Here is a 21,004-nt window from a genome sequence, read left to right on the forward strand (position 1 = left end):
GAGCTCAGTGGAACTTACATCTCAGGAAACATGGATAGAATTGCACTGCTACCAAGCAACATACATCACTTTCATTTCTTTGCCTAGCTCTGTACCAGTAAATTGGAGCAATGTACAGCTTCCTAGTTAATCTGTACAAAATGAGAATTTGCGCAAAGTTTCTTTCACAAGGTTGTTGTAGGTTTTTTTGGGCAAATACATATTTTGCCTGCATCTATGGCAAGCATCCTCAGAGGTTGTGAGGTGAAACTTTCTTTTACAAGTTTCTTTCTCCTTGTTCTATCTAAACTCAGAATCGAAATATTCAACATAGACAATGCGAAAATTTTCATTTAGCTTCACAATGTGCTTATCACTTGAATTTTGAGCAATGTTTGTATAGATAAAGATGCACATTGCCAGCCACACATTCTGTTTCCCTTATCCAACTCACACACCCCACCATCCTTTTCTGTTTTGTGTAAGTTGAGCAAGCAGTTAAACAATTCCATTTGAAATGTAGGGATATCAATACACAAGTGGGTTGTATTAGACAGGAAAGTAAAAGGTGGCCATTGCCATGCCACCAAAAGCAGGTCCTGAGAGCAAACCCATTGGCGCACGTCATACATGGTCACTCTTGCAAATGGTTCTCCTTTCTCTGGGCTTGTGCAACGAAGAGGAAGGCAGTGAGATATTTATTTATTTATATACTATATTTGTGTACCGCCCCTCTCTCAGTCCGGAGGTGATTCAAGGTGGTTTACAGTTGGCAATCAATGCCCCGCAAATAAAATACAATCAAAAACATTACATATAATATAAACCATATAAGAGCAATAAGAAAATTAAAAACCATAAAGTACAATTCCTCAGCGTCTCATCATTAAAATCATTTTCCGTTGCATTGTCTAATCATTCCATGAGTCTCAATTAATCAGTTATACTGCGTCTGCAAATGCCTGCTCAAACAGCCAGGTTTTAACTCTCTTTCAAAATATTAGGAGGGAGGAGGCCGATCTAATCATAGAATCATAGAATCAAAGAGTTGGAAGAGACCTCATGGGCCACCCAGTCCAACCCTCTGCTAAGAATCAGGAATATTTCATTCGTCACCCCTGACAGAGGGCCATCCAGCCTCTGTTTAAAAGAAGGAGCCTCCACCACACTCCGGGGCAGAGAGTTCCACTGCTGAACGGCTCTCACAGTCAGGAAGTTCTTCCTCATGTTCAGATGGAATCTCCTCTCTTGTAGTTTGAAGCCATTGTTTTGCGTCCTAGTCTCCAGGGAAAACAAGCTTGCTCCCTCCTCCCTGTGGCTTCCTCTCACATATTTATACATGACTATCATATCTCCTCTCAGCCTTCTCTTCTTCAGGCTAAACATGCCCAGCTCCTTAAGCCGCTCCTCATAGGGCTTATTCTCCAGACCCTTGATCATTCCAGCTTGTCAATATCTCTCTTGAATTGTGGTGCCCAGAATTGGACACTATATTCCAGGTGTGGTCTAACCAAAGCGGAATAGAGGGGTAGCATTACTTCCCTAATATCCCTAGGGAGGGCGTTCCATAGCCGGGGGCCCACTGCTGAGAAGGCGGTGTCTCTCATTCCGGCCAATCGGATCTGTAAAGAAGGCGGGACCGAGAGCGGGGCCTCTCCAGACGATCTTAAGAGCCAGATGGTTCATAGGGAGAGATAGAAAACTACAGACTCTGTGCAGCCAATTTTACATAGCAATTTGTTATGTGGGAGGAAGGAATCCTCATAGCCATAATGCTCTGGAAGGTATGGTTTGGATCATTGCTTGTAACATGCTAATTCCCACCCTTTTTTTCCTTGCCAAGCCTGCACTCATGCATTTTTTCATCTTCCAGTGCTTCATTAACACATGATATAACGATTGTTTGTGTTATGTGCATAAACAACAGTCTAAAGTAGACTGGACACTTATTTGATATTTGGTTGTTGTGTTTGTTGAAGTCATTTCTAAATTACATCAATCCTAAAGCAACAGGCATTTTATGGCAAATTTTATTCAGATGAGTTTAGCTTCCTCTGAGGTTTGGGCAATGGGATTTCTCAAGGTCACCAATAGATTTCCATGTTTGTGTGAAGATCCAAACTTTAGTTCAACATTCAAACCTAATGGTTTGAATGTTGAACTAAAGTTTGGATCTTCACACAAACATGGAAATCTATTGGTGACCTTGAGAAATCCCATTGCCCAAACCTCATCATGCTGGCTCTTCTTTATCTTGTATTACTAGTCTAATCAGTTCCTCCTCTACTTCTAGTTCAAAAGTTCTCATGTTTATGGAGTTATAGTCAAACTACAAGTTAATTTATACACACAAGTGTTGCACCTGCAGACTTCAAGTTTGTAGATGTCCATAAAAATCTTTAAGGAATAAATGGCAGTTGGGGGTGAAAAATTTCCATAAGGACTTTATTGCATGGAATGTTAATTTACTGAGCAGAAACAAAATGACAACTTGGAAGGGGGGAAATGGAACAGCGTAGTTGGAAAGGGAGGAAGGATAATGTGACTTGTAGATACAGAAGCATGATTTTTAAATACCCTCAAGGATGGAAGAGAGCGCTGCCAGCAGACAAAATGGGAAACATCCAAAACATTAGTGCAGCTAAGCCTGAGAACTTGTTAGTCCAACCACACATACACACCTGCCATGTCAAACCAAATAAATATGGTATGAAAATAAATAAGAATACTGACTGAAAAAGCTTTAACCCATCCCTAATCCCTTGCAGAAAATTCATTACTTAAAAATGGGGACAGCTAGGGCAGATTCTTAGATCTTGGGATTAGTATTACTCTGTTTCATGTTACAAAACAATATTTAACTCTACATTTGGATTAAAGAGAATGACTTACCTTTACTGCCCTTTTGGGTGTTTCAGCTAAGATTGGAGGGAGTATACCTTTATAGAAGCCAAATAATCTATTGAGGGAGGAAAGACCAAGAAAAAAAAATGTTACCTAGGTATATATGACTATTAGTCAAATAGTAATTCTGTTTTCTTTTCAGAATGAAACAACTAATCCTAAGTCATTCTTAATTATTACGAACAGCCCTTATTGTCAACAATGAATTTCTGTTTTCATAAGTATTATGTAACAAATACTGCAGTCCTTAAATTACTTATCCTGAGATAATGCCACTGATTTCGACAGGACTAGACTGGAATAAATTCTTTAGAATTATGACCCAAGTCTGTCTTTACACCACTGAAAAAAGAAGTGTTTATGCCAATGAGTAAGCACAAGGATAGCCTATGCTAATAGATAACTTTTTATGAAGATAGGATAGAATTGTATGTAAAAAAACCCCCTAATAATAATAAAATTAATTAATTCCTAGACCAGGGGTCCTCAAACTTTTCAAACAGAGGGCCAGGTCACAGTCCCTCAAACTGTTGGAGGGCCAGATTATAATTTGAAAAAAAGCATGAATGAATTCCTATGCACACTGCACACATCTTATTTATAGTGCAAAAAACACTTAAAAACGATACAATAATTAAAATGAGGAACAATTTTAACAAATATAAACTTATTATTATTTCAATGAGAAGTGTGGGCCTTCTTTTGAGATAGGATTGTTGTTGTTGTTGTGTGCTTTCAAGTCATTTCAGACTTAGGTTGACCCTGAGCGAGGGCCGGGTAAATGACCTTGGAGGGCCGCATCCGGCCCCCAGGCCTTCGTTTGAGGACCCCTGCCCTAGACAGACGATGCATAATAAAATTTAAGAAATGAATTCATTTCTGTGATACCTTATTCATTATAGCATATGTTTTAGAAGACTATACCATCTATCAGTGGTTTGTCTTTAGAGTATCACAGGGCTCTCTATTGTTGCAACCTGTTTCAACAGGTTGACATTGCTGCTTCTCTGGAAATGGCTGTAATGAAAGGAATATGCTAAAGGAACAGACCACCTGGAAAATGGGATTTTTGATATATACTTGAAATATGGCTCTTTAAATTTTTCAGTATGATTCAGTATGCTGAAACAGCTATTTGACGATGTGATTTTTCTAGTGCAGATTTGTCCAACCTGCAGCCCACAGGCCAAATGCGGCTCAAGATGCCTGTGAAAGCAGCCCAACGCTAAACCTAAGTTTACTTAAAACATTATGAGACTTGAGGGGTTTTTTGTAAGCCTCTTGAACACAAATTTTGTAGACAACAATGGAATGGAATAATCAGAGTATGCTACATCTACAAATATATGAGCATTATCCATAATTGCAAACAGTTCAGCCATAAGACCTGTTTGACAATTTTAAAAGACTCTCCAAATGGGGTGGCACATAATTTGGATTATTATGCAAGTACTTTTTTTTTGCTTATCTGTGGTGGGGGATGACACAAATATTATGCACAGCTTTATAATTTTTTTTTTTTTGCTTATCAGTTATCATTAGTGTTAGCATATTTTATATGTGTCCCAAGGCAATGCTTTTTCTTCCAATGTCACAGGGAATTCCATTGGTTTGGATGCAGGTTTCCCTCTCATAGAATCATAGAATCAAAGAGTTGGAAGAGACCTCATGGACCATCCAGTCCAACCCCCTGCCAAGAAGCAGGAATATTGCATTCAAATCACCCCTGACAGATGGCCATCCAGCCTCTGTTTAAAAGCTTCCAAAGAAGGAGCCTCCACCACACTCCGGGGCAGAGAGTTGCACTGCTGAACGGCTCTCACAGTCAGGAAGTTCTTCCTCATGTTCAGATGGAATCTCCTCTCTTGTAGTTTGAAGCCATTGTTCCGCGTCCTAGTCTCCAGGGAAGCAGAAAACAAGCTTGCTCCCTCCTCCCTGTGGCTTCCTCTCACATATTTATACATGGCTATCATATCCCCTCTCAGCCTTCTTTTCTTCAGGCTAAACATGTCCAGCTCCTTAAGCCGCTCCTCATAGGGCTTGTTCTCCAGATCTTTTATCATTTTAGTCACTCTCCTCTGGACACATTCCAGCTTGTCAATATCTCTCTTGAATTGTGGTGCCCAGAATTGGACACAATATTCCAGATGTGGTCTAACCAAAACAGAATAGAGGGGTAGCATTACTTCCCTAGATCTAGACACTATGCTCCTATTGATGCAGGCCAAAATCCCATTGGCTTTTTTTGCCGCCACATCACATTGTTGGCTCATGTTTAACTTGTTGTCCACGAGGACTCCAAGATCTTTTTCACACGTACTGCTCTCGAGCCAGGCGTCCCCCATTCTGTATCTTTGCATTTCATTTTTTCTGCCAAAGTGGAGTATCTTGCATTTGTCACTGTTGAACTTCATTTTGTTAGTTTTGGCCCATCTCTCTAATCTGTCAAGATCGTTTTGAATCCTGCTCCTGTCCTCTGGAGTATTGGTTATCCCTCCCAATTTGGTGTCGTCTGCAAACTTGATGATCATGCCTTCTAGCCCTTCATCTAAGTCATTAATAAAGATGTTGAACAGGACCGGGCCCAGGACGGAACCCTGCGGCACTCCGCTCGTCACTTCTTTCCAAGATGAAGAGGAAGCATTGGTGAGCACCCTCTGGATTCGTCCATTTAACCAATTACTGATCCACCTCACCGTAGTTTTGCCTAGCCCACATTGGACTAGTTTCCTTGCCAGAAGGTCATGGGGGACCTTGTCGAAGGCCTTACTGAAATCCAGGTACGCTACATCCACGGCATTCCCTGCATCTACCCAGCTTGTAACTCTATCGAAAAAAGAGATCAGATTAATCTGGCATGACTTGTTTTTGATAAATCCATGTTGACTATTAGCAATGACCGCATTTGTTTCTAAGTGTTTGCAGACCACTTCCTTAACAATCTTTTCCAGAATCTTGCCTGGTATTGACGTGAGGCTGACCGGACGGTAGTTGTTTGGGTCATCCTTTTTTCCCTTCTTGAAGATTGGGACCACATTGGCCCTCCTCCAATCTGCTGGAACTTCTCCTGTTCTCCAAGAACTCTCAAAGATGGTTGCCAATTGTTCCGAAATGACTTCCGCTAGTTCCTTCAATACTCTTGGGTGTAGTTGATCTGGCCCTGGGGACTTGAATGCATTTAGAGCAGCCAGGTATTCCTGTATGACTTGTTTCCAAATTTGGAGTTGGATGTCCTCAAATCCCTCATCCACTCAGTCTTGCTGAGTTTGAAGATGTCTTTCTTTTTGTGAGAAGACCGAGGCAAAGAAAGTATTAAGTAGTTCTGCCTTTTCCCTATCCCCTGTCAGCATTGCCCCATCTTCTCCTCGAAGAGGTCCTATCGCCTCCTTGTTTTTCGTTTTTCTACTGACATAAGAAAATAATCCCTTTTTATTGTTTTTAATGTCCCTGGCAAGCCTGAGCTCGTTTTGTGCTTTAGCCTTGCGGACCTTTTCCCTACAGATGTTGGCTATTTGTTTGAATTCTTCTTTGGTGATTTCTCCCTTTTTCCAGTTCTTGTGCATGTCTCTTTTGTGTCTCAGCACAGTTAGAAATTCTTTGGACATCCATTCTGGCTTCTTTGCACTTGTCCTATTTTTTCTTTTTGTTGGCACGGTTTGCAACTGCGCCTTGAGTATTTCACTCTTGAGAAACTCCCATTCTTCCGTAACTCTCTTGTCTTTTAGTATCTGTGTCCATGGAATGCTGCTCAGTGTTTCCTTCATTTTTTGGAAATCAGCTCTCCTAAAGTCCAAAATGCGGGTTTGACGTGTCTTAGTTTCGGCCTTTCTTTGTACCTCAAATTGCAGGAGCACATGGTCACTTGCCCCTAAGGATCCTACCACTTCAACCGCATCGATCAGGTCCTCCACATTTGTTAGGATGAGATCAAGAGTAGCCAATCCCCTTGTTGCCACTTCTACCTTCTGGACCATGAAATTGTCTGCAAGGCAAGCGAGGAATTTGTTGGACTTTGTACTCTTGGCCGAGTTTGTTTTCCAGCAAATATAGGGATAGTTGAAATCGCCCATGACTACTACATCTCTTCTCTGTGCCTGTTTGGTCAACTGTTGGCAGAAGACTTCATCAAGTTCTTCCTCCTGGCTTGGAGGTCTGTAGTAGACTCCTACAATAAGATCTTTTTGAGTCCCAGTTTCCTTGATTCTTATCCAGATGCTTTCAAGCTGGTTTCCCGGATTGCTGTCATGCATTTCTTCTGCAGCATAAGAGTTTTTGACATATAAGGCTACTCCGCCTCCTCTCCCCTTTGTTCGGTTTCTGTGAAAGAGGTTATAGCCCTCGATGTCTACATTCCAGCGATAGGAGTCATCCCACCAGGTTTCAGTGATGCCTATGATATCATATTTGTGGTGTTGTGCTAAAAGTTGGAGTTCGTCATGTTTATTTCCCATGCTCTGTGCATTAGTGTAAAGACATGTGAGCCCCTGAGATCTTCCCCTGAGCTGTTTAATTGGGATTATTGTGCTTTCGGTACTTGGTCCTTTTTGTGTTTGTGCAGCCCTCCGTTTAGCGTTCTGGCGGTTCCCTGATATTGTGGGTAAAGTAGTGTTCGCAAGGCTGTTGTCCCCCTCCCCCAGTGGGCCTAGTTTAAAGTGCGCCTAATGAGGTTTCCCTGAACAACATGTCATTTTATGTTTGAAAAAGGGACTGAGAACCAGAAGAAATTTGCAATGGGAAGGTGGTGGGGTCACCATGTCCCTTTCACTTTCATCAGACAGTGTCTCCCTGCACATTTTCCCAGAAGGTCTCTATTCCTTTGGAAAAGCTTTTTTGGGAACAAAGAGAAAGTTGAACTCTTCCTCCCCTAAAATCACCTTCTGTAATTTAGCAGGAGTATCTTGTGAGTATCTTTTATGGCTGAAAGCAAGGAAGAGCTGAGAAGCCTTATAACCAAGGTGAAAGAAGAAAGTGCAAAGGCTGGGTTGCTGTCAAACATAAAAATAACCATGATTATGGCAGCCAGGCTAATTGATAACTGGCAAATAGAGGGGAAAATGTGGAGGCAGTTACAGACTTTGTATTTTTAGGCGTGAAAATTTCTGCAGACGGAGAGTGCAGCCAGGAAATCAGAAGATGTTTACTTCTTGGGAGGAGAGCAATGACCAATCTTGATAAAATAGTTAAGAGTAGAGACATCACACTGGCAATGAAGATCCGCATAGTCAAAGCAATGGTATTCGTCGTAGTCACGTACGGATGTGAGAGCTGGACCATAGAGAAACCTGAGTGAAGGAAGATAGATGCTTTTGAATTGTGGTGTTGGAGGAAAATTCTGAGAGTGCCTTGGACCACGAGAAAATCAAACCAGTCCATACTCCAGGGATTAAAACCCGACTGCTCACTGGAGGGAAGGATATTAGAGGCGAAGATGAAGTATTTTGGCCACTTAATGAGGAGACAGGAAAGCTTAGATAAGACAATTATGCTGGGGGGAAAGGAAGGAAAAAGGAAGAGGGGCCGACCAAGGACAAGATGGATGGATGGTATCCTTGAAATGACTGGCTTGACCTTAAGAAGCTGGGGTTGATGACGGCTGACAGGGAGCTTTGGCGTGGACTGGTCCATGAGGTCACAAAGAGTCGGAAGCGACTGAACAAATGAACAACAACAACAATCTTGTGAGTGCAGATCTGCTTGTTGAAAATCTGGATCTAACCCATACTAGTTTCCTTGTTCAAAAGCCTTGTTTCCAAAAGTTTAATATAATTTAACTTGAAATTTGCCTGTATATCTCAATGGGAATAGCAAATTAATGCATGTGGAAACAAGGAAAAGAAAATGTATATTAGATTGAGTAGCATGTGAAGTGATAAATAAGGCAAATCACATGCAATATGAAGAATATGCTTAGAATATAACTGTTTTGTACAATGGAGGTATCTTTGTTAGATGGCAGCAAAAATAATCAAAGCATGTTAAAGACTAATATGTTTTATTTGGCATAAATATTTGTGGATTGCTTCCCACTTCATCAAATACATGGAGTGTAGCCTTTTAGTTGGTAGAGATTTATATGTCTGCTGAAGATGTTAGAGCTGGAGGGGAGAATAGGAAAAGCAAAAAGTACCAGCAAACAATGTTAACAGTGGTTCTTTAACAGCCATTGCAAAATGACTACACCCAGGAGATATGGTCTTACAAATATTTCTGCAGAGGCATTTTAGGATAGCTGCCTTTGGCAATGGATTTTGGTCTTCTAAAAAGATTCTGATTTTCAGAATGTATTTTTTGAATGAATGCATTTCAGAAGATTACCAGGAAAAAATCTCAATTTCATATTATATTGTTAAAGCATAGTATGTATTATTGATCAACATTTCATTGTTAAGATTTGTGCTAAAGTGGATAATAGAGAAGGTTCCCATCAACAAAGCAAGAACAGAATCTGTTATTCATAAACAGTTGATGATAGAGCAAGGAAGCAATTTGCATCTAAACATGTGACTGACAAAGGATTGCATTCCTTCCTATGATTATGTTTAAAATTGTTGTTATTAGATGGTCTATATTTTACTGGCCAGAGATTGGGTGGGAAGGCATCATTCATACAGTTGGGTTTTTGGCTCCTTTCTCCATAGTTCTATTTTAAGAATTGATGTTTACTTTTCAGCGCAGTATCTATCTTGGGGTGGTCTTTTTTCATCTAAGCTGCTCAATGATATAGGCACTTCCTGATTTGGATCCCCTACCACTTTTTAAATATCCATTTGGTTCAGATTTAGTTGATTTGGATGTCATGAAAGCAGATTTTACTGACAATGAATGCACACTCAAGAACACACACATATTTTAAGCTTAAAGGAAATTCATTCAGAGTAAGGGATTGTTTGTGACTGGTTGAAGTGGAAGTGAAAGAAGGCTATGCAATGAGGGATAATAGTAGGGATAATGGTCACTAGTACTCAGCTCCATAATGGAAGAAGGTTCCCGCTCTGTCTGTAAACCAAATTGCAGACATTCAGTGCCTTAGACAAATATAGACTTCTCTATAGTGTACATTCATACTTATTAGAATCTATACTATAGTGTATAATTCAAAGTGTTTTGGCATTGCTACTTTATGCAGACCCAGGCACTTGACCAAGGTGTCACTAGGGACCTCATCACATTGAGGTCTAACTTGTGGGCGATGGCATGGGGGAATTGCCATGGATTGTGGCAAATCCACCATGGGGTGTAGGAAATCTATTGCCCCACACCACCCCTGTGCTGGCAGGACTGAAGACCGACAGGTTGCAGGTTCGAATCCGGGGAAAGGCGGATGAGCGCCCTCTATCAGCTCCAGCTCCTCATGCGGGGACATGAGAGAACCCTCCCACAAGGTTGATAAAGACATCAAATCATCCGGGCGTCCCCTGGGTAACGTCCTTGCAGACAGCCAATTCTCTCACACCAGAAGCGACTTGCAATTTCTCAAGTCGTTCCTGACACGACCAACCCCCCCCCCCCATATTGTCCCTATCTCATCCTATGGGGTTCCCTCCATTCTTCTCTATAGAACACGGGAAGCTTTTTGTAACAGTTTGTCCTCACTTCAGGCATGGAGCCCTGCCAGAAGTAGATTTATGTTGTGTGATGGAATCTGATGGGCTCCGTGTGTGAAGTGAGGTCAAACTGTTGTAGGATGGGCAATTTTGCCCATGTGATGTGGTGTGCCATCTAATGATATCAAAATGTAATACGGTTTTGGACACAGTCTGTCAATTATTTTGGGTATTTCCTGAACAAGCAGTGTGGATATTTTTACTTTTGTTTTGGTTTTGCTATAGAATGAACATTTGTACATTCACTCTTTACTAGGGTCCATCTACACTGTAGAATCAATGCATTTTAATTACCATAGCTCCATGTTATGGAATTTGAGAGTTGTAGCTTTATAAGGTTTTCAATCTTCACTCATAAAAAATACAGGTACTCCACTAACCTTATAAACTCCATAATCTCATAGAACTGAGTCATAGAAGTTAAAGTGGTGTCAAACTTCAGTAATTCCACAATATGGGGTGCACCTTTGTAAATAACCCAAACTGCTGCCTGCCTTCTGGACTACAAGAACTACAAAAGCTTCTGTTGAGCTAGCCTTACTTACAAACTGGATGTGGCTCCCTGCAGCTATTGTGGCTCCCACTTGAGAACAGCTGCTGTTAGCGATGGGCCATTATGCCCTTTAAGAGCCTTAATCTGACCAGACTACCTACTAAGAAGCTGAATCACATTGAGTGTGTGTACCTGAGTCTAAAAAACAGATACAGAATGGGGATTGTTTTAGTGTACCATCCACCCTGCTGCCTAACAGATTCCCTGGTCGAGCTCACAGAATTGGTTTTGGAGGTGTTACTGGAGTCACCCAGACTTCTGCTTCTGGGTGGCTTCAACATATCACTGAAGGCCAGTTTGTCAGGTACAACTCAGGAGTTCATGGTATCCATGACAAAGACATGGGCCTAACCCAATTGGTTTAAGGACTAACACTTTTGGTAGGTCATACTCTTGATGTGATTTTCAGTTCAGAATATATGGATATGTGGGCAGAGGTGATTAATACCTCCAAGCTGTCATCGATACATCACTTTCAGGTCAGAGCTTGAATCACAACTACAGCCTCCCTCTGCAGGGGTGGAGGACCTATTAAAATGGTCTGCCCTTGGGGGCTAATGGATCCTTTGAGATTCCAGGCTATTAACAGGAGCGCTCCCAAACGTCCTCTCCAACCCATGACAAAAAAAAGGCTCCTTGGCTTTCGATACCATTGACCGTGGTACCCTTCTGGAACCCACTGCTTACTATGAGTCTGGAAGGGCTAGGAACTGGAGGTACTGTGCTGCAGTGGTTCTAGTTGTACCTCTCAGGCCAGTTCCAGATGGGGTGCTTGGGGATAGCTGCTCCTCAAAAATGAGCTGTTATGTGGTATCCCACAAGGTGCCATTCTATCCCTAATGGTCTTTAATCTTTACATGAAGCTGCTGGGAGAGATCATCCATAGGCATGGGACGGGGTCTTATCAGTATGCTGAAGACACCCAAATATATTTCTCCATGCCTTCACAAACAGCCTCAGCTAAGGATAACATGTCTCCTCTGAATGAATGCCTGGAAGAGGTAATGGTCTGGATGAGGAAATACAAATTGAAACTGAACTGTTGTTCATGGGGGTTCTGTGTGGGAAATTTGATCCAATTCTATCGTTGGTGGGGCTTAGAATACTCTTTGATTGTAGGTAAACTATAAATTCCAGCAACTACAACTCCCAAATGTCAAGGTCTATTTTTTCCAAACTCCACCAGTGTTCACATTTGGGCAAATTGAGTATCTGTACCAAGTTTGGTCCAGATCCATCATTGTTTGAGTCCATAGTGCTCTCTGGAGTTAGGTGAACTACAACTCCAAAACTCAAGGTCAATGCCCACCAAACCCAGCAACTACAATGCCCAAATGACAAAATAAATCCCCCCCCCAACCCCACCAGTATTCAGATTTGGTTGTATTGGATATTTGTGCCAAATTTTGTCCAGTGAATGAAAATACATCCTGCATATCAGATATTTACATTATGATTCAGTAGCAAAATTACAGTTTTGAAGTAGCAACAAAAATAATTCTATGGTTGGGGTCACCGCAACATGAGTAATTGTATTAAGGGGTCGCAGCATTAGGAAGGTCGAGAACCTTACAGGAACATTCAGGAGTGAGCATATCATACTATCCTAAAGTCATTCCACTTACTGCCATTTAGTTTCCAGGCAAAGCAAAAGGTGTTGGTTTTGACCTAAAGGATTGCCTTCTCCTGTACACTGAGGTCCTCTTGGGGGCGTCTGCTCCAACCAGCCAGAACCTGACTGGCAACCAACAGCCAGAGGACCTTTTCATCAGCTACCCCAAGACTGTGGAACGACCTGCCAGTAGAGCTCCGACAGCCAGATCAGCTATCAGAATTTAAAAACCATATAATGACCTATCTCTTCTGGCAGGCCTACCCAGCCAGTCTTTAATGATGAATTTTAAACTTATGTCATGTGTTTTGGTCTCTGTCCTGTGTGATTAATGTATATTTTACAGAAATGCTTTGATCTGTATCTTTTATGGAACTGATTTTTTAATGTGTGTTTGTAAAATTTTTATAGTATTTGTGTGTTTTTAACTTGTTTTTAACTGTGACCCGCCTCAAGCCATGGGGAGAGGCCGGTAAGAATAATAATAATAATAATAATAATAATAATAATAATAATAATACAAGTAACCAAGACACTGTTGAAATGCATTATTTTGTTTCAGTATTAAATATCTAAATGAGCATCACCATTCAATTGTGTTCTGGGCATCTGCCCAAATTCGTCTTTGCAATAGTTGATTTTGAAACATTACAGTCAATCATATCTTCTCAATTTGTTCTTCTTTAAGGCTTTAGGCATCCTTCTGGTTTCCATTTCTTGTTTGGAAGCCTTGAGTCATTCATTTTGGCAACATGTCCAACCCAAATCAGTTATTTTCTCCAAATTATATTGAAATTGGGATCTTGCTTAGTTTGTTGTTTTCCTCCCCTGTCTCTCACATAATTTTCCCTTTAAGGATCAAATACAAAACTGATTGAAGGCATGCATATAATATCCTCTTTCTTCAGCTGCTGTCAAATCTAAGCCTGTTACCCACATATTTTTGTAATTGAAACAATGACAGAAAGTACCTTTAGGGCCCTGTTCACTTGCTTTGCATGAATTAGGGGTCCATATAATTTAGATGAGTTACAGAACCCTGCCAATGAAGATGCACAGAATGTTCCAATGTGAAATATACCATGCTATTGGCACCAGTAAGCTTTTTGAGTTAGACTAAGTGGAGATAAGTGTGCCTAAAATGTATATAGTGCAACATAGTGCAAAGTGTATAATTGAACAAATAAGAGCAACTTTATCTCCCCAATTTATATTTTTTAAATAACTTAGAAAGCTTGAGTGGGTTTATTTTGTAATCTTTGTACGTTGCTGAACTGCACTACACAACCACAATTTTAGTCTCCCTCTCCTCCAAAAAGGACCATGTATAAGAATAAAGTCTGTATTATTGTTATTTATGGTTTTTATCACACAAATCTGCTAATCCACTACAGTTGCATTATCACTGATAGTACATACATACCAATTGTGCCGTTTCACCAATCCATGATCTACCAATCATAGTTCTGCACGCATGTGTATCCCCACTTTCCTACATTACTGCCATTCCTTAATTTATTATTATACCTATTTTAACGTAATTGAGCAATTCTAGCATTTAAGACCATAAAGGCAAATGTAAATATGGAATATTTTCTCCTAGTCATCACTTTATTATTGACATACTGGCACAGAAGTTGAAGAGGCACCAAAGAAAGTGATGAGAACCCCTGATAGGGAGCAATTGACAGATTTAACCTGTTAATAGCTAGGGATGCCCATGGAGTCATGTGATTGGGACCATCACCAAGATGCAATGGTGGTTTACCTGCCTCATGCAATAAAATCAATTACTGGGTATAATACTGACTTCATTCTTTAAGCTAGTTACTCATTAAATTTTCAAGGCTTTTTATTTACTGCAAATATTGGTTTAGGATATTTTTGAACCACCATGGCTAGCAATACTATGATGACTATACTATCAATATCTACTGCTGATACCACTTATTACTACTACTGTAAGTAGAACAGGTATTTTTATCCTGGAATCTGGAGAAAATTAATGAACAGGGTATCTAATGTAAATATTACTGGCTCAATTATATGTAAAAATATCCTGATGCAAGGGAAACTAATATACTGGCAGATATATACTCCCATATAATATCAAGGAGTACATGAAAGCACCCTTAGGTCCCTTTTTGATATGTACACATCATGCAATATCAGTAAGTAAAACTCTAATTTAATGGTTCCATATAATTTTACTGTTAAAGTGGACATACTTTAAATCACATTACCCAAAATGTCTCCCTGTCCAGTGAACCACAGGCACATTGCCAATACATAGTTGACAATGTGATATTTTTAACTTGGTGAATTGTCTTATATATATATATAAGAACTTATTTATTATGTATGTTGTCTTTATAATGTTATTTATTGTGTAGCATTGCATTTTTGCTGTTGTTAGCCGTTCTGAATCCCTCCACGGAGGTAGAGAAGAACGGGATATAAAAGTTATAAATAAATAAATAAATAAATAAAATATGGACTCTGTCTGCAATTGCTGCATTTAGATGTTGAGTATAGCCTACATAAATCAGATGTTATTTATAGTATAAAATCTTTGACTGCTGCATGTGGTTTCATCCCATTTCAATTATTACTAGCTGCATGCAAGGCAAGTTGAGTATGCATGAATTTACACATATTCGTTTTAGAAATTTATAAGCAAAGGGATTATGGTGAAAATGAATGTAATCCTAACTTTAAAACCATAAACAGAGCTCTACAGCGTGAACAAAATTTAGCTGCAAAACTTTAAAATAAAGTATACAAAATACATCTTGAGAAGTTAATCAAACACAGCCTATTGCAGACCGAATGTTTGAAGCTTCACGTCTTTGGCTGTTTGTATGTTCCAGTGCCTTTAGCTATAAGTCTCTGAGTTGGGGGTATTCCACATTGTCAGACATGGAGCTATCTTTCAGGAGGCTGAAATAGACAGCCTTGGAGTACATTCCTGTCTATCATATAGAGCTGAAATGTATTTGCTTCCCCAAATTCAGTCCAAATTACCCCCTTGTTAAGTTTATGTTGCATATTCTGATTGTTCAAATATTTGAAAAACTGAGCTTATAATACTGTCTATTTTGATATCCTGTAATGTATTAATTATTTATAGTTTTTATTTGTTTATTTTTTATAATTGGCAGTATCTGAACAGACATGCACTGGTATCTGGTGTCTGACACTATTTGATGCTTGGTAAACAGCAAACAGCATTTGACAATAAACTCCAACTAACAATTTAAGAGATTTTATATGCAATGTGTGTCTATTTAATCAAGAGAGCAAGAAATCTAATTACACTTTAATTGAAGGGTAAATCTTTGCATTTAGAATGCAAATTAGTATTTTGTACTTCATATTTAATATTCAATATGTGAGTAGCAAGACTGAAAAATCTGATGGATTTCAAATATCTATGAATATTTATTTTGGAACTATTTCAATGCTATGAACATGAATTAAAGCTGCATTCTAAAGAAGAATTCTGTCATTTTAAACAGTATTCATGCTACAGTCTGCTTCTTTAGAAGATACAGTGCCTAAATAAAGGTCACAACAAGCAACTCCAAAGAGAAAGGAACATACACGATGCAAAAAAATAAATAAATATATTTATGACTGAGAGAATGTTAATGGAATATATTTTTAGATTATGTTTGAAGATTCCAGCATAGAACTGGCTCAGGAACCACTTGGTTGGCCAACAAACTGATGAATAGTCAGAATCAATCTAATATATTCAGAATGACAGTTTTCACCATATTTACAGCATATGGGTCAGATTAAGCGGTAGTTGTGTGCCATCATCCATGTGACTTTGTTATTCTTGCAAAGAATCAGGCTTCCCTTCCAGAGGTATTAGCCACCCCCTCAATCTCTTGCTCAAAACCCTTGCTAACTTTTGGCTGCCTGTCCTGGACATGACACACCTATAAATAAACCCAGGAGAGAAGGGAAGACAAAGAAAATTGTCCATTCCTCAGCAGCAGAAAGCAAAAGTGGAAACAACTGTCCCCATGACCCACCCTTTCCATTTGCAAAGAGAATTTTAATTGTATTCACTCTACACATTGCAATACTTTATACACTATTTGGTCAAAGTATTTTTATTAGGTCTAGAAGGAAAATACTTTTGATGACCTTGACTTTGTACTTTTCAAGCTATGCAAATTATTCATTACCATTTCAGACATTCAGAGTTTGTTCAGATTTGTAGTAGAGATTATTTTAATATTTTTTTCGCTTCCTTGCTCTTTCAACTTAAGAAAATAAAATGGCAGCGAATGTGCGGTCCTTGCAGCTGATAAATATTTAAGTAAATACACTTTAGGGTCATAGCAGTTATAAAGCAAACAGATATTCAGGATGTCTAACTCGCATCAGGCAGCAATAGAACTCAACACTGTCATCTTAGTTTACTGTGAGTGCTACAGGCCAAAATATTTGTGGACTTGCCAACCAGTGCTTATAAAAAAAAACTAAGCAGGCAAGCTCTCCTGTTCCTCCAGCTGGGATAGCAAATAAAGTCAGAATGGAATTGGACAGGTCACAGGTTGAGAAAGGGGGAATTTGGCAGGTCTGGTTTGGGTCTATGGCAGAATGTGGTAGGAGCAGATGGAGACAAAGTAAAATTTGAGAATATAGTTAAACTTGTCTGAGTGTTCTTTCAGCTTCATCCCACTCTAGCAGTTCCCCTGGTAGAGTGGGAAAGCAATTCTTATCTCTCCAGCTATTTCTTTGAGACTGGACAGGATAGCATGATCAATTCTTCTATGAAACCTTAAAATGAGGAGCCTAAACCTATGTCGTTCTTTCCTCCTAGTGCAGTGGTTCTCAACCTGTGGGTCCCCAGATGTTTTGGCCTTCATCTACCAGAAATCCTAACAGCTGGTAAACTGACTGGGATTTCTGGGAGTTGTAAATGGGCCATCTGGGATTCCCCAGCTAATTCTGTTGAGACAAAGGACACCAAACCACCACTTTCCACTTGACTTAGGCTAGTGGTTCTCAACCTGTGAGTCCCAAGATGTTTTGACCTTCAACTCCCAGAAATCCTAACAGATGGTAAACTGGAGTTGTAAAAGGGCCATCTGGGATTCCCAGCTAATTCTGTTGGGATTAAGGACACTAGACCACCACTTCCCACTTGATTTAGGCCAGTGGTTCTCAACCTGTGGGTCCCAAGATATTTTGGCCTTCAACTCCCAGAAATCCTAACAGCTGGTAAACTGGCTGAAATTTCTGGAAGTTGTAGGCCAAAACACCTGGGGACACACAGGTTGAGAACCACTGTAGTGAAAGCAAAGTGAGAAAACTAAAGGAAAACACATTTTCAGCAGTCAGGATGGGTGAGTTTGTATAGTTTTCACTTCCAGTCTAGGCTTTGTAAATGGAAGACATTTTGTTATTACCTTCCTACCCCTTTTCTCACTTTTGGCAAATAGTGTCAACAACTTTATCTACTGATGTATAATGGCACATTACACCATTGGTTAATACCATTAAATTGTTGTGCTGTGGGCTATGTACACCACATTGTAATGACTTAAGTCAAAGGATACTGTGGGGCTGTATCCTTAATAGAAAACCATAGAAAATACCTATCCAGTTGACAGGGATGTTGGCTTCCTGCCTTTCCATTTATCTTTCCCTGAACTTATTCTGTACAATCCACACATTGAAAGCATTTCAGGAGAAAACGTTGAAACTCTTCCTGTTCCCACATCAACCTAGAGCAAATTTTTCAAATGCTTTAGTGTGTTTACCAAACAGGAGTAGCAGAAGGTTTCTTTTACCATTGGCACAAAAAGTAGTAAGGTCCCTCTTTGCACGCCCCCCTCTCCATTTGTTTATTAACTTTAAATCCCACTTGTCTTCTAGGAAACTACAAATAGCATATATGATTTTCTTACCAAGTCTCTGGAAAGCACTGTGTGATTGCACCAGTTGAGTAAACACAGTGTGTATATGTTGGAAGGAGGGGGGGGGGGTTGAAAAGTGGGCTATTGCTATTGTGGCAAGAACAAAATGTCTAACAGAACAAGAAAAGGGTGCTTAGATTTTTTTTCTCTTTCTTCCAATTTTTAAGGTTTAGTATTTATAATGATTTAGAGACTTTTATTCAAACACTGGTGTTCGATGTAAGGTGACATCGAGATATTTCGGATGGAAACAATGTTCAAGTTTTTTGACCTTCCCAGGTGACTTTCAATTTCCTGTTGGCTTCACGGTTGTGTAGATGGAAAGCACATACTTGTATTTTGGCAGGGTTAGGCTTCAGGTGGTTATCTTTGTAATAGCTGGAGAGATCTTTCAAGGCATTAGTAAGTTGGATTTCAACTGTTTCAAAGTCTTTTTCTTGTGTTGTTAGGCCAAGGTCATCTGCATATATAAAGCTCTTTGTGAGTGGTGGTTGTGGCTGATGGGTTGTAAAGATATTAAACAAGGTTGGTGCCAGTACGCTGTCTTGGGGTAAACCATTCTTTTGCCTCCTTCATCTACTTTTCCTGCCCTGAAACTAAGAACATCAGCCCTAGCTTTGTCTTACTCAACTGCTGAGTATGCCTGTCCTTTTTGGCATAGGTCTGCCCATGCAAAGCAGGTGAACATAGCATTAAATGAAACATGCAGAATAATCACAGGGTGTCTTAAACCTACACCTGTTGATAAACTCTACAAGCTAGCTGGCATTGTCCCCCTGATGTGCGATGGGAAGTTGCTGCTAAATGTGAGAGAAATACTGTGAAAGCCACCCACTACATGGCTACCAGCCTCCTTCCAGTAGACTCAAATTAAGGAAAAGCTTTATGAGAACTACCACTCCTCTTTGTGTCCCTCCAGCAACAGCAAGGGTATCCCTCTGGGCAGCTAAATCAGAAAATCTCAACGGGATGTCCCCCCGCAAGGGTCTTCCTCCAGGGGCAAACCAAGAATGGGCAACCTGGAAGTCCCTGAATAGACTCAGAAGCGGAGTGGGCAGATCAAGACATCCTGGCAAAATTGCACTCCCTAAAAGAATCCCATACCTTGTGTGACTGTGGAGCAGAACAGACAACTCTGCATCTGTATTCTTGTCCATTGTGCCCTGCCTCATGTACAGAGGAGGAATTGTTGGAGGCTACAGACAATGCCGTTGTTGTTGCCCATTTTTGGTTGAAAGATATTTAGCCACCTGCACACCTTCTATTTTTGTCAGTTTTATGCTAATGTATGCAATGCTTTTGATACAAAATAAAAAATTCAAACACTGCAAGTTTTTAATCCAATCCTAGTTGCTTTAATTCTTGTAGCCAATAGTCTTTGTATTTTTGTATTGAATTTTGTATAATATTGCTAGCCACACATATTGGAAGAAAGGCAGGATTAAAACAAAATTATAGCACCAAATTGTCATGTGTATTGATTTTAGAATGTTGGTTGTTTTAAAGGTCATTTTATCTGCATGTTTGTGTTATTGTTGTTATTGTTGTTATTTTACAAGATCAGCGCAGCAAGAGTTATACCAGATGCCAGTTTGCTTCTGACACCTAAATTCAAGGCGCCCATATTAAAAACGACAGTGCTAAGCAGGATACTGGGATATGACAGAACATCACATACTCACATATTTGGAACACGGGACTTAAAATACTCTTTGTTAAAATACAACAACCTGAAAACTCATAGACAGGAAGGGTTTTGGGAATCATAATCCCATCAATTGTATTACAATTTTCAGATGGAATCTTCTACTTCCTTGAATCAGTGTCTTTCTGGCTTTCATAAAATGGGTTTAATCATTTTGTTACATACACCTTGAAGATTATGCTACTTTTCAGCTATTGTGTTCAAGCATTTGTTTATTAAATGATATTTGTATGTTATTTTGTCATTAATGTTCATCTTTTTGATCCAAAATTGAGAGAAAAATGCAATGTCAATGTATTCAGTGAAAACACTAGAGCATACCTGCACTGAAATGTCTATGCATGCTATTTCACCTTTCCAATTTGACACACACTAATAGACACACCCACTTGGCATTTCTACAACTGTCCATCTGTTTGCAGTAGGAAAAAACATTCAGGCATGCCAAAACAAATTTGCCTAAAGCTTCTAGAACAGTCAAATTCCTCTTTCTGTCTCAGATTGTCAGAGCTGGCTGTATGTTCAGGTATGCATTTATTATTACTATTATTACTATTGGAACACTGGGACAAAAATAGTGAAAGGTCCTTTTCTGGCTTTGACTAAGAAAACTGTAGTTAGCATAACAGGTACAGCAGGAAATAGTGCCACTCCTAGGCCTACTTAAGTTGAGGAATGTAAGAAAAAGTACTTCGTCTTTGTTTTGTG

The 21,004-nt window shown here is 39.7% G+C and overlaps 1 protein-coding gene and 1 long non-coding RNA gene across 3 annotated transcripts in view; one reads left to right on the plus strand and one right to left on the minus strand.

Annotated features, from left to right (window-relative positions):
* SLC25A21 (solute carrier family 25 member 21) overlaps positions 1-21,004 on the minus strand; it is a 306,932-nt gene that overhangs the window by 30,859 nt on the left and 255,069 nt on the right. For both annotated transcript variants that reach the window (XM_060759039.2, XM_060759046.2), the window contains exon 4: positions 2,872-2,938. In XM_060759039.2, coding sequence (XP_060615022.2) covers positions 2,872-2,938 — 67 coding nt within the window. The remainder of the gene's footprint in view (positions 1-2,871; positions 2,939-21,004) is intronic.
* Positions 20,774-21,004, plus strand: part of LOC132764877 (uncharacterized) — a 90,309-nt gene continuing 90,078 nt past the window's right edge. The window contains exon 1 of the long non-coding RNA XR_009630385.2: positions 20,774-20,822. This is a non-coding gene — a long non-coding RNA (uncharacterized lncRNA). The remainder of the gene's footprint in view (positions 20,823-21,004) is intronic.

This window comes from Anolis sagrei, chromosome 1 (genome assembly GCF_037176765.1).
Source record: "Anolis sagrei isolate rAnoSag1 chromosome 1, rAnoSag1.mat, whole genome shotgun sequence".
Taxonomy (NCBI): domain Eukaryota; kingdom Metazoa; phylum Chordata; class Lepidosauria; order Squamata; family Dactyloidae; genus Anolis; species Anolis sagrei.